The sequence below is a fragment of the Aspergillus steynii genome, assembly GCF_002849105.1.
Source record: "Aspergillus steynii IBT 23096 chromosome Unknown P170scaffold_3, whole genome shotgun sequence".
In the NCBI taxonomy this organism is placed as follows: Eukaryota; Fungi; Ascomycota; class Eurotiomycetes; order Eurotiales; family Aspergillaceae; genus Aspergillus; species Aspergillus steynii.
In genome coordinates, this window is record NW_020194400.1 from 3,125,407 (window position 1) to 3,139,028 (window position 13,622).

The 13,622-nt window shown below is 46.8% G+C and overlaps 5 protein-coding genes across 5 annotated transcripts; 3 read left to right on the top strand and 2 right to left on the bottom strand.

The window, feature by feature from the left end:
• Window position 1: 1 nt before the first annotated feature.
• P170DRAFT_425213 (uncharacterized protein) lies at window positions 2-1,200 on the bottom strand (the record flags this gene model as incomplete). The annotated part of the gene is made up of 2 exons (XM_024847615.1): window positions 2-773; window positions 815-1,200. The coding sequence occupies 2 exons, from the start codon at window positions 1,198-1,200 to the stop codon at window positions 2-4; spliced, it is 1,158 nt and encodes a 385-aa protein (XP_024706222.1).
• Window positions 1,201-1,859: 659 nt separating this feature from the next.
• On the top strand, window positions 1,860-4,070 carry P170DRAFT_381963 (S9 family peptidase; the record flags this gene model as incomplete). Its single annotated transcript, XM_024845590.1, has 3 exons — window positions 1,860-1,964; window positions 2,011-2,777; window positions 2,827-4,070. 3 exons carry the CDS (start codon window positions 1,860-1,862, stop codon window positions 3,929-3,931), a joined length of 1,977 nt encoding a protein of 658 aa, XP_024706223.1. The 3' UTR covers window positions 3,932-4,070.
• Window positions 4,071-6,378: 2,308 nt separating this feature from the next.
• Window positions 6,379-7,420, top strand: P170DRAFT_493084 (NmrA-like family protein; the record flags this gene model as incomplete). The annotated part of the gene is made up of 4 exons (XM_024854040.1): window positions 6,379-6,675; window positions 6,748-6,991; window positions 7,042-7,204; window positions 7,264-7,420. 4 exons carry the CDS (start codon window positions 6,379-6,381, stop codon window positions 7,418-7,420), a joined length of 861 nt encoding a protein of 286 aa, XP_024706224.1.
• A 702-nt stretch (window positions 7,421-8,122) lies between these two features.
• Window positions 8,123-9,092, bottom strand: P170DRAFT_474468 (nucleoside-diphosphate-sugar epimerase family protein; the record flags this gene model as incomplete). Its single annotated transcript, XM_024853145.1, has 2 exons — window positions 8,123-8,773; window positions 8,841-9,092. 2 exons carry the CDS (start codon window positions 9,090-9,092, stop codon window positions 8,123-8,125), a joined length of 903 nt encoding a protein of 300 aa, XP_024706225.1.
• A 1,895-nt stretch (window positions 9,093-10,987) lies between these two features.
• On the top strand, window positions 10,988-13,360 carry P170DRAFT_474469 (uncharacterized protein; the record flags this gene model as incomplete). Its single annotated transcript, XM_024853146.1, has 1 exon — window positions 10,988-13,360. One exon carries the CDS (start codon window positions 10,988-10,990, stop codon window positions 13,358-13,360), a length of 2,373 nt encoding a protein of 790 aa, XP_024706226.1.
• Window positions 13,361-13,622: the final 262 nt, after the last annotated feature.

The window sequence follows — 13,622 nt, forward strand, 5'->3', positions numbered from 1 at the left end:
CTCACTTGATTGCGGCAAAAATGTTGAAGTGAACCTTTCCTCGAATTTCAGTTGCCAACCGGCTGCCTGTGCTTAGCTTAAACACCCACTGGCTAGCCGGCAGGCCAGTAGAACGGCATCGGAGAAGGTTATCTCTCGAAATATTCTCAACCCGTTGCAGGGGAAATATGGCATTAGTATGACCAGTGCATATATGGCCGCGTATCAATTCTGCGTTGAGTAAATACTCCAAGTGTCTGGGTGGTTCTTCCGTCATCCGGCAACACCACACAAACTCCTTCCAATGGTCCCTATAGTCGGAAAACCAAATCTCCTCGGATGCCATGTTGTCCAAAAAGGTACGGGAAACTTGGATTTGCAGAATACATGTGTCGTTGCTCGGGTTTCGAAGAGCTGCCCAGGTACGATAACGCTCCGCGATGTCTTTCTCCGGGGTCCAGTAATAGGCAAGCTCTGTGGCATTGAAATCGCCACCAACCGAAGACCGGAGTGGTATCATGTCCACGCTTCCATCGTCGCGAATGATGCTTCGGGTGGTTTGAAGTTCTGCAAAAGCCTTTCCATTATACAGCACAACATGATTGGGGAGCGCAGGAGGATCGCCCTCACACATGGCCACATGCGCCGCAGGGAGGTTGAAGTCTTTCGTGGTCATGTTGATGGCAGCCGTGACAGTGGCTACGGTCTGTGGGTTGAAAACGCCTTCCAAGCTGACTCGTTTCTTTTCTCTGTGTGCGGTTTGATGGGCATGCCTTTTCAAAGGGTCCCGGCGACTAAGAAGGGTGGCATAGTTGGTTTTCAATGTGTCCTTCACCCAAAAAACGAGATCTTGAGTGTAGAGAAGGTCGGTAAAGTTTGGATCGGCAATGGCGGTTCGAATTGAGCGTTGATCCCAACTCGTCTCATGGCCTCCTCGATGGGGAGAGTCGCGTATCTTGTTGAATTCAACTGGTTGACTTGCCCATAAGCGTAGTCAAGGAGTGAGTCGGGGCAATCATCGGGCCACGGCCGTGCGGCATAGCGCTGGTAGATTTCGTTTGACGTCGGGGCGTCAAAGCCGATATACTCAAGGACCGCAGGACCCTCCTCGATAAGTGGGATCTCTGCGGAGATGGTACTTGGCCGAAAGTTGAAAGTTCTGATCGACGCTGAGGGTAACGAAGTTGACTCGCTTGATATGATTGACGGCGAGTTGATCATTGAGGCCGGGACTTGCCTTTTGACAGTCGATGTGGAGGGGAATGGGTGAAAGGGAAGGTAATGTTAAGGAGAGTGAAAGGTGATGATTCTATACGTAGTTATGAGCTTATGGCCAAATAGGTTGGCTGTGTGACTATTCACCCCTTGGACTCAGACAAGGCGGAAAGTGCAACCGGCTGGCCGCACGAGAAACCATATCAATAATCCTTTGCTTTAATACCGATTATTATTGTTTGAAAGCCTCTATAAATTGGCTTCGATTTCACTGCGTAATTTAACTCCATTTAGGCGGTCTCTAAAGATACTTATCTTAAGGTCAAAGGCCTCTGCGCAGGCCTTTTTGTACAGAAAGGGCCCTTATAAAAGAATTCAATAACGCATTTCAATCATTCGTCCCTAGGTAAGGCCTCCATATCGATTTTTAAAGCGCTAAAGAGCTTCAATTTCGAATGAACCGTTCAATTCAATGGGTTTGAAAAGGGCGGTGAGGATCCTGGTTCACTACCGATTACGTCAACATTATTGACAGTGGGGCTTGTCCAGTAAATGGTGAGTCAGAAGAATTTCTTCAAGTTAACTATCTCGAAAGTCTGCATTTTTTGTTAATTATTCGCTTTTCTTACTCGTGCATTTCACATATCCATCTTCGAAGAGTGAAAATGTCTCCGTCTCACGCTCCATATGGGAAATGGAAAAGCCCGCTCACCGCGGAACGGTTGGCAACCGACAGCATTTCGCTGCATGAAGTAGTCGTCGATGTAAGGGTTCTCGGTTCCTCCAGCGTAGATGATGCATCTCTAACCGATGTAGGAGTCAACCGGTGCTATATACTCGGTTGAATGTCATCCCACCGAGGGTGGACGCTTTGCAATTATCCAACACCTCAATGGACAAAGCCGAGATGTTTTGCCGAAAGAATACAGTGCACATGCAACGGTGCAGGAGCTCGGTGGTGGCTCCATATTAATGAGGTCTGATGGAAAACTTCTCTTTGCGAATGAAACGACTTGCAGCATCCATCTCTTGGATCCGACGTCGAGTCAGGTTACCCTCGTTCATTCGGCAGTCGAGGGCATTCGGTATGCTGACTTCTGCAATCATCCTGTCCATACACAATGGATCCTTGCTATTAAAGAAGATCACCGGGAAGCGACGCCTGAGACTCAGGCAACTCATGTGCATAACAAGTTGGTGGCGATTGACATTGTCTCCGACACCGAGGTCACCATTGCTGAAGGCGATGACTTCTACTCGCATCCTAAATTTGATCCGTCGGGCAAATATGTCTCATGGATTCAATGGACCCATCCTGACATGCCATGGACAGGTACCGTGCTTTATGTCGCTGAGTGGGCCGACGGAGCTCTGAAAAATGTGACTAGGGTGGCTGGGAAATACCAGGAGGAGAGCATTGCTCAGCCGCGATGGGGCTTGGATGGAGCACTGTACTTTGCAAGCGATCGGACAGGATATTTACAGCTATACTCATACAACGTGCATGATGCTTCTGTGCGATATCTGTCCCTCGAGGGTCTGGAAAACGCGGACTTTGCGGCTGCTGAATGGGAGTTGGGAAGGTAACTCCTGCATCATTCGCCATTTGATATATCAAACTGACTCTCACAGTTCCACATATTTCTCACTCGATGAAAAGACCATTATTGCGGCGGCTATCACTCATGCCACCAGTGAGGTTGTTCTTATCGACATTCCCACGTTGTCAGTCCGAAGCCTGGGACTTCCATACGTTGATATTGGAGTTCGCGCGAACGCGATTTTCCGAGCTTCGTCCAGCTCCTTTGTTGTCGTCGGCGCTTCCAGAACCTCTCCTCAGGAACTAGCTTTGGTTTCGCTCACTCCTTCATTCGAAGCGAAAACAACCGTCCTAACGTCAACTGCATCATTCGATCTGGCGCCGGAAATCGTCTCCATCGCCAAACAATACACCGCTCCTCAGAAATACGGCCCCTTATGCGACGGAAACGTACACATATTCTACTTCCCCCCTTGCAACCCTGATTTCGAATGCGAGGATCGTCTTCCCCCTCTCCTGATGAACGTCCATGGAGGACCAAATGGATGCGTCACTCCTGCCCTGAACCTGGAAATTCAATACTGGACCACGCGCGGGTTTGCCGTCTGTGCTCTCAACTACACTGGTTCCACCGGGTTCGGACGGGAATACCGAGAACGACTTTCCGGGTACTGGGGCCTAGTAGATACAGGCGATGCAGTCAGCGCGGTAGAATTTCTAGCCAACGAAGGGCTCATTGACAAAGCCCGCGTAGGCATCTACGGCGGCAGTGCGGGCGGATACCTCACCCTGCAGGCTCTCCACATGTACCCTGATGCCTGGGCAGCGGGAGTCAGCTCCTACGGTATCAGCGATGTGAGGGCTCTACAGGCCGATTCATACAAGTTCGAGAGTCAAGATGTGGACCGACTGTTGCTGAGCAAGACTGCAAAAGAGGATAGGGAGCAGGAGCTCACGAATCGGAGTCCGTGCCATTATGCCGAGAAGATGAAGGCTCCCTTGCTTTTGTTGCAGGGAACCTCGGATATGGTGGTCCCCGTGGCACAGGCAAGAATGATGGCTAGCGCGATGCATGCGCATGGCCGGGTCGCGGATGTGGTTGAATTCGAGGGTGAAGGCCATGGGTGGGTTGGCGAGAAGACGATCTATGAATCTTATAAGCGGAAGGAGGATTGGTGGATACGCCACTTGACTTGAGAACAACGTTTACATGCGATGTATAGATGGATGAAGTTATGCATTCTTACACTTGAATTTCAATTCACAGGCTCTAGTTAATAAGCGAGCTTTTTTATGCTGTACAATTTGTGTGGCAATCATTGTGATTGAGGATTATAGGAACCACCGCATTTCGATTATAAACATGCCTTCTATGTAGCTAGATGATCTAGAAAATAATCGATCTGGAGTTCATGAGGTTCTATTCATTGATACCGTTCCTAATACCTCGAATTCGAGCATATCTCTCCCTGCGTCCATCCATCACTCCTGTCATGCTCTAGTTATCTCGTTTTAAATTTATTCAGTTTTGGCATTTCTATCCAAGACTTATCTTTCACTGTCTTTTTTAGGAGTCCATCCATAAATTATAGTACTTGGTAGATGTAAAAAGAGTTTATGTAAAAATAAGAAAAACATACAACAGCCGGGATTCGCTGGTGGTCACCCACCCAACTACTAACCGGCCGGCGTGAGGCTTAAGTACGGCTGAGCGGACGGGAAGCCCTGTTTTCCTCACCCTGTGGTCGTATGTACCAGAATGAACATAGTTATGGATGATACAGACCATTGAGATAGAAAATTCTGGTGTACGTCTTGGTTAGTTCATAATTATTTCTTCGACTACGTGATATATAAGATAGGCACAACTGTTATACTTAATTACATAATTCGTTTAAGTCTGAAATAGTGTCTTATTTAGAGGTCCGATAAAACAATGTACTTTATGGCTATCGTTTAACTCATACTGCTGTATGCTGTTATGACGTGGTGAAAATAATTATGTTCATTGCTAGCAAGCCCTAGCTGGCGTATGGGACTGATCCGAAGTGCTGCATAGATCGAATCCTGATGCATTAAACAGTCTCATTCCAGATACAATCACACGCATATAGGTAACCTCAGTGTATGCATCTCTTCCCAGGTTCTAGCCGGGATGGCAGGTCACTGCGATTTGCTGGCTTTTGTCGGTCAGTAAATTTATCAAATGAAAAAGTCGAGATCAGCCCTGGCTAGATATTTACAGCATGCGTACCCGTAGCCAGAATATGTGAAAGTTCCGCAGGTCCCTAACAGCAGTCAACTCTTTATAGCCGAGTAGAAAAATTAAAAAGGGTAGAGAAAGCTTCCAAACGGCCAATGCTGGAGCTTGAGATCTAATAAGATAACAAACCAGTGTTTTCTAAAGCCTACCCCTGATGCAAGACTTTCATTAGAAATAGACTGCTGGACAGGTTTATTTCAACAGGATTTCATGAATACGACATCTTATTTAGTCTGTCACGAATGGGAGCATTGGGAGAATTTACTTGGATTTCAATCTAACTGATGCCACCTATACCGCCAACAAAGTTCCTTCAATCAGCATCGTTCCCCCAAGGTAAAAGAAGGAGGAGGCAAAATATAGGGTGTACAAGAGATCAAATCACGAAAAGGGCGATTATACCCAACCGTGTCGAAGGCAAAAGAAGTCATCTGATTATAAGGACAGGCTTTCTAAACTTCAAGGCCTGCTGATGGCTTTATTTGCGTTGTATCCAATCTTCGAGAAAGACTAAAGAGACATTGAGTGACATGCTTGAATTTGGTTTATTTCGACGACCAAGGTGTTGATATTCTGGCGCTTCCCCTAAGTTTGATTGGACGTGAGCCACACTTGCGACTCCTATTATATGATGTATACTTGTTGGCTAATACAAATGGATTCATTGGGTTGACGGAAATCAATTTTCCTGGTTGTTTCGAACATGCTAGGGAGAGTCGCGTCTTCAAGTTGAACTAGCTCAAGCGTGGATTGGCCTTATTTCTGCTCGATCTAGTCATTCTCCCATCAGTCTTTTGATGGCCTTCAAGCGCTCTCGCGAACTTTGTACCAATTACGAAACAGATGATCAGCTACATGAGAGGCAAGAAAGCCATTGACGCCGTGGCTATGATCCAGGAGCCCTTGGTGGTTGGAGAATTCTTGAACTTGTTAATAATTCGCGTTTGGTTAAATGTACCTGGCATTCACTCTTCAACTATGAGTCTCTTAATTTGAGAGCTAACGAAAATATTGTGTTAGAGTGATTGGTAATCTCGGTACCAGTTTATTGCCGAGAAAGAACCTCAGGAAAATTAGTTGAGTGACTAAGGTTGGTCATCTTGGTAGCCTTGAACATCGGCGACAAAGCATAGACATCATAGATGAAGTAGGGAACACTTTTGCCCCATCCGCTCCGTAAGGACTTTTTGGACCCGAGTCCCGAGAACAATAATCTCGGGCTTAAAATAAGGCCCGGGCTGCTTAGTGATTACACGATGGTACATAAGTTAAGTACCCATCATCTAAAGTATAAAGTTGAGCTTGCTAGTCGGGCTAATAGTTGGAACTCACGTTCAATTTCTCTTTTATAAATCTTCTTTTATAACCCGAATACTACAACATGTCTATCACTGTCGGTATTGCCGGTATCACCGGAAAGTTCGCCCGCCGTGTGGCCTCGCACCTTCTAAAGAACCCAGATGTCAGCATTCGCGGCTACTGCCGTGATCCTAACAAGGTCCCAGAGTCGATCTCTTCCTCTGATAAGGTGACTTTGTTCAAGGGCGACGCGTTTGATAATGATGCTATTCGCACCTTTGTCCAGGGCAGCGACGTGCTGATCTGCTGCTACCTTGGCGATGACAAGCTCATGGTGGATGGGCAAAAGATTCTGATCGATACCTGTGAGGAAGTTGGTGTTCCTCGCTACATTGCCAGCGACTGGGCTCTGGATTACACCAAGCTGAAGCTGGGAGAGTTGTTCCCCAAGGACCCTATGATTCACGTTCGGGCCCATCTTGCCAGCAAAGAAAAGGTCAAGGGCGTTCACATTCTTATCGGAGGCTTCATGGAGCCCGTCCTCAGCCCTTTCTTCAGCATCCTGGACGCCTCATCTCACACTTTCCGCTTCTGGGGCAACGGCGATGAGATCATGGAGGGTACGACGTACGATAACGCTGCCGAATTCACCTCTGCAGTTGCCCGGGACACCGAGGTTACCGGAATTATTCGCTGTATGTACAGGAAAAAGAAATATAGGGATTATCGCTAACAGATAAATCAGTCCTCGGCGGTCGTTCGACTATCCGTGAAATCGCTCAAACCTACGAGAATGTGTACGGCGTCAAGGCTAAACTCGAGTCCCTCGGCTCTTTGGACGATCTCTACAAGACCATGCATGACAAGCGTGCCTCGAACCCCGCTGACTTCTACAGCTACATGTCGCTGTATGTCATTATTCAAATTCACATTCTTTGTTTAAAAATACTAATGGAAGTTAATGCAGGTTCTTCTACTACTACTGGGTCAATGGCCAGACCTTCGTTGGCCCAGAGCTCGACAACGAGAAGTACCCCGAGGTCAAGCCGGTCAGCTGGGAGGATTACATGAAGCAGTGGCCTCTTGAGCAGTTGCCCACCTCCTACTTCGCTCTAAACGCTTAAAGTCCTGTGATTAGCTAGATAGCTACATAATAATATAAGAACAGCAAGTACTGGATACTTATGCGCATGTTATTTCCAAAATCGGCGAGGATTACGCTTTGAAAGTCCTATCATCATAGTGAGTAGATATACCAGCATCAAATCATGGATAATATATAGTATCTTACTTTCTTTCGTAATATCATATTCATACCCCGTTGAGATCTTGACTATGGTCTGCAGCGGCCAGATTTAATAATTTTTCATGGGCGAAGGACCAGAAAGTCGAAATCCTGGATGGACAACAACATTTTTGCAACGAATACGCATGACCTTAGATTCTCCTGTTTTCACATGAGCAACCTGTTTAAATCAATCCCAGACATGTGATTTTATTGTTTGCTGTCTCATGCAACAGACTTTTGAGTTCCTGATCTTGGCCCTATTGTGTTTGTTGTCACCATTCAAGAAACTGCTGTCGAGTATGCGCTGTTTCTAGATCTATATTGTTTCCAGGGTAAAGAATATAGAATTTTTGTAGGGGTTTGCCAACAAGAAAACAGTCCCCTCGTTTGGGTCGCATTAAAGAAGTAGATTTTATCTAAATATTTTAACAATATGGTTGTCAAGCTCGTTTCTCAAACAAGTCTTCTCAACAACTAGGAAACAACACAAAACAGAATCAAAATACAAAGGAAATCAAGAGAAGTGTTTCTTCCACTCTCATGACTTTGAGAATCCACTTTCTTTCTCGAGCCAGGCATCGAATGTTCGCATGTCAGGGTTGACTTCACGCAATCTCTTTATATCAGCCCCGTAGCCTTCGTCGTGAAACCACTTGAACATGTAGCCCATGTCCTTCATAGTAGCCATGAAAAAAGAGCAGATCGGTTGGAAGGTGGTCGGTAAAGGTTTTCTTATACGACTGGTGAAAGCTCGCTCCATCTGCTCGTATGTAAGTTCATCACCAGCTAAGGAAACCGCCTTGCCCTGGTAGCTTCCAGGATTCATAAAAGCATCAGCCCCGAAGTAACCAATGTCACTGGTAGCGACTAGCTGCAGAGATCTGCCCTTCAACGCCATCTTAAAACATGTCGCAAAAACCTTGCCGAAGAAATCGGGAGTCAGGTTCTCGTAGAATGCCACCGGTCTCAAGATTGACCATTGCATCTCGATATTCTGTGTTTTATCTACAAGGTAGTGCTCAATGTTGTGCTTTTTGATAAAGTGAGGAATCTTGGTTGGGTTGGTATATGAGCGTTCTTTACCACCGCGATCGACGGAGCTATACACAAAGAACTTGACTTTTTGCTTGATTGCTTCATCGATAAGGGCTTTTCCTTGGATCTCTTCTGAGGAATTGCCTATGGCTGCCTGTTCACGATGGCTCGTATTAGCATTAAAGAATTTTGCCAGTTAAAAGTATTAGGAATCTGATTACCTGCACGCTGTACACTCCCCAGATTGGGGTGGAGGTTGACTTCTGCGCATTCCGAAAAATCTCGGTTGGAGTATCCAGATCTCCCTGGATTAACTTGATGTTGGAAGATAGGCTCTGAAGCTTTTGTGCAGATGCCGAAGTAGGATCGCGTGTGACAGCTAACACTTCGAAAGAAGCATTCCGGGAGATGAGGCTTCTGATAAGAGAGCCTCCTTGTTTTCCGGTAGCACCAGTAATTAACAAAGCTGCCATGTTTGATGCGCCTGGGTATAAATTAAAATAGATATTTGCGTAGAAAAAGGAACAAAGATTGGAGCGAGACGCTCTAAGTCTTATTGCTACTCGGTTTTCAGTCTGAGTTTAGAGCCAGGCTGAATAACAAATCAAAGTGGTGTTTCGGAGCCATGATCCACCTAGTTAACCATGCGATCTTTGTCGTTGACTAAGCGACGTAGCTTTGACTAACGGACTATAAGATTCGGGCCTTATTTCAACCCCGAACATCGCTTCAGGACCTCTAGCTGAGTAAGTAGCGTGACCTTGAAATTTCTAACTTGAACACCCCCTAAATACTGTATCTTTTGTAGAATGCAGATTTCCACAATCCTCTCTAAATCCCCTAACCTAGTCGCTAATATTCCCTAAACCGAAAAGCTTGCCAGCCCAGCCAGCACAGCTATAGTACCGCTTCAGCCTATCGACCAGCGCGAAGATGCGAAAGTGATCGTCGCTTGCTTCCCAGCCTTTTGCTGGACGTGAGGACAGTCGTCCTCTTCCGGTTTAGCGAAAGTAGTCATCTCCTGGGGCAACTCTTCCGAAATGCCACCAAGGCGGGGGCACACAACGCATAGACCGCAGCTGGAAGCCTCAACAATGACGGTACAGAATGACTCTGTCAAGCTGGCCTGGATGTAAGATGTCACCTCGCACCATTCCATCACGGACTTTGTCGTGTAGGTATATTGTGCCTTGGATAAAACTGTTCGCAATTGAAAGGAAGGGACAGAGACCCAATAAATTCGTGAACATGATCCGGTGGAAAGGCTTTTCATGAACGGCAAGATAGCCGCGTCTCTAAAGCCTTGGAAAATTCACGAATCGCCAAACCTGCCGAGTAATTAAGTGGTCGTCGAAGAGCGCCGTCTTTGGACCGCCATGAAAGATCGACAGAGGGGAAATGCATTTTCGGGTGCGCCGTGTTATTGTAGAAGTGGGCCGGGTCATCTGGGGACTGAAGGTCATTCACTACGAGAAAATGTGGCCTGATTTCTGGTGTGGTCGATAGAATATTAGAATAAATGATAGCCAGAGTTTGCGTAACACTGACTCTCAGTGTGTTTGCCATTATATGAATGCTCTTTTTTGGGCGAGGGGGTTATTGTCAGTGTTCATGTCATCTGCTTTTTCCAGTTTTGAGGTAATTCTCATGAGCAAGTCTTTCATGATCCACTTGTGACGGTGATGCTGTGGTAGCGCAGAGCCATTGTGAGCCATTTGAACGGCCCACAAAACGTCATTTACCCGGTATACCTGAGGGTTGGCAATAGACACAGCTGGAGGCGAGGTGCGCCAATGTACGGAGTAGTACCGAGTGTAGTTGAGTGATTATCCGGGTATGAATCATAACTTCAGCCTGAACCATCAAGCTACGATCTCCTACAGAAGGCTTGAGGTGTGGCTAAGTGGCTTTTGCCGGACCGAAAGGCAATTTCGCCTCTAAAAGCCAAAGAAAAAAAGCAAGGCTGGAATCGCTGCTATACTGAGGCAGGTAGTTTTGAGGCTTCGCAATCTTCCATGTTACTGGCTGGGTTTATACAGTACATGCAACCTCAGGTGAAGGTGAAATTTGGGTGATCTCGGTTGAATTATATCACGCGAGGAAGAGGTTCAAGAAACTTTGAGCAAGGCCTGAAGAAATGAACTATGCAAGACAGGTATCTCCTCGTCATCACAACATTCAGGCTAAATCGACCATATCCCACATCACGGTCGGTTGCACTTCGGCAAAACCCCGAGACCCCTAGATCGACCCCAGAACTTACTATTTCTGGCAGGTGTGGGAGAAACTCCCCATACACGATCTTGGCGCAGAAATGCTATAAATCAAGGTCTCAGAGCAGTCGAACTGAATATTCAGCACTCTCGTCATGTCTTTTACATCGGCCCTTGCCTTACTGGCGGCCCTCGCACCGGGCGTTTCAGCTCAGTCTAATACCACCTATGTTGACTACAATACCGACCCAGAGCCTGGTCTTTACGACTTCACCCAGAATGTTGTGGACTGGGCATTCCCAGACTGTGCGGGTGGTCCTTTGAAGGACACAATTATCTGCGATATTTCAGCCAGACCGCATGACCGAGCTGCCGCCCTGGTTTCTATGTTTACCTTCGAAGAACTCGTGAACAGCAGCGGAAACCTCATTCCTGCAATTCCACGTCTTGGACTTCCACCATACCAGGCCTGGACTGAGTCCCTCCACGGCATTGACCGGGCGAACTGGACGGAATCTGGAGACTTCAGCTGGACAACGGCCTTTCCATCACCTATCTTATTGATGGCCTCGTTGAACCGCACCCTTATCAACCAAATCGGTAGCATTAGTTCTACCCAAGCAAGAGCATTGAACAACTTCGGTCGATACAGTTTGAATGTTTACTCGCCTAATATCAACCCATTCCGACATTCAGTGTGGGGTCGTGGACAAGAAACTCCAAGCGAGGATGCGAATATCCTTGGTTCGACTTATGCTTTTGAATACATCACCGGTATTCAAGGTGGCGTGGACCCTTCTCCTCTGAAAATCATTGCCAACGCAAAGCATTTTGTCGGGTATGATATCGAGAATTGGAACAATCACTCCAGGCTGGGCAACGATATGATCATATCTCAGCAGGATCTGTCCGAATATTACTCGCCTTCGTTCAAGACGGCTGTAAGGGATGCTAGGGTCCACAGTGTCATGTCGTCGTACAATGCCGTGAATGGTGTACCTTCATCAGCAAATACTTTCTTATTACAGACACTTGTGCGTGACACCTGGAACCTTGTTGAAGATGGCTTTATCTCTTCCGACTGCGACGCGGTATATAATGTCTTCAATCCTCATGGATATGCATCAACCGGCGAACTGGCTGCTTCAAAGAGTTTGCTAGCAGGTACAGATATCGATTGTGGTATAACATACCAATGGTACTTGAACAGTTCTTTTACGAAAGATGAAATTTCTCGCAGTGAGATTGAACGTGGTGTGATTCGCTTTTACTCGAACCTTGCGAGTGCGGGTTACTTTGATGGGGAAGATAGTAAATATCGCGATCTGGATTGGTCTGATATTGTTGCTACCGATGCTCTGAATGTCTCCTATCAGGCTGCTGTGGAGAGCATTGTTCTTCTGAAGAACGACGGGATTCTGCCACTGTCTAGAAACACTAGCAGCGTTGCGTTGATTGGACCTTGGGCAAATGCGACTACCCAGATGAAAGGCAACTATCTTCCCCTAGGAAACGCACCATATCTGACCAGTCCTCTTGCTGCGTTCCAAGACTCGAGTCTTCATGTCAACTACGCCTTTGGAACCAACATTACTTCAGAGTCAACCGACGGTTTTGAAGCGGCTATTTTAGCCGCTAAAAAGTCCGATGTGATTGTGTTTGCCGGCGGAATTGATAATACAGTTGAATCGGAAGCCCAAGATCGACAGGAGATTAGCTGGCCTGGCAATCAACTGGGTCTTGTCAAGAAACTGAGTCAATTGGGAAAGCCTCTTATCGTTCTTCAAATGGGTGGTGGTCAGGTCGACTCCTCAGCACTCAAAGCAAGTAAGGATGTCAACGCAATCCTCTGGGGTGGATATCCTGGGCAATCAGGTGGCCTTGCAATCTTTGACATTCTGACTGGCAAGCGTGCCCCTGCGGGCAGACTTACTGCCACTCAGTATCCTGCAAAGTACGCCCACCAGTTCCCTGCGACAGATATGGGTCTACGTCCAAATGGAACCAACCCCGGCCAGACGTATATGTGGTATACCGGCAAGCCTGTCTTTGAATTCGGTCACGGTCTTTTCTACACCACCTTCAATGCCTCGTCCAAGCAATTCAACGAAACTTACAACATTCGCGAGCTGCTTACCCGGCCTCATGTGGGATACAATACCGTGGAACAAAGGCCATTTTTTAACTACACAGTGAGCGTCAAGAACACTGGTGCCGTCGAGTCGGATTATACAGCGATGGCCTTTGTCAACTCTACAGCTGGACCAAGCCCACATCCCAACAAGTGGCTGGTTGGTTTTGATCGTCTTGGTGGGCTCAAACCGCAATCCTCTCATGTTCTGAACATCCCAATCTCATTGGATAACATCGCTCGGACGGATATTGATGGAAATCGAAACATCTATCCCGGCAAGTATGAGCTTGTCTTGAACAATGAGCGTTCCGCGATTGTCAGATTTACTTTGACTGGCAGTGTTACGACCCTTGCTACCTGGCCAAAGGAAGCGCAGCTTATCCCACCTTCATAGTTTCAGAGCAACGGTCATTTCACTGAGATAGATGACAATATTGGTGAGAGAGAGCTTCATGCTCGATGCACAATTGGTATGGAAGTATTCAGACGGTTGGCTAGCCACGGAATCAATATGTTGTTTATGAATAGTCGTGTTCTGCAATTGTATAAATCATGGCATTCATTGATACAGACCTAGATGCATTTGATAGACTGCGCAAGCAATGTAGGCATGGTAGCATGTAGTCGATCTCCATCACCAATCAGATCATCGCCAA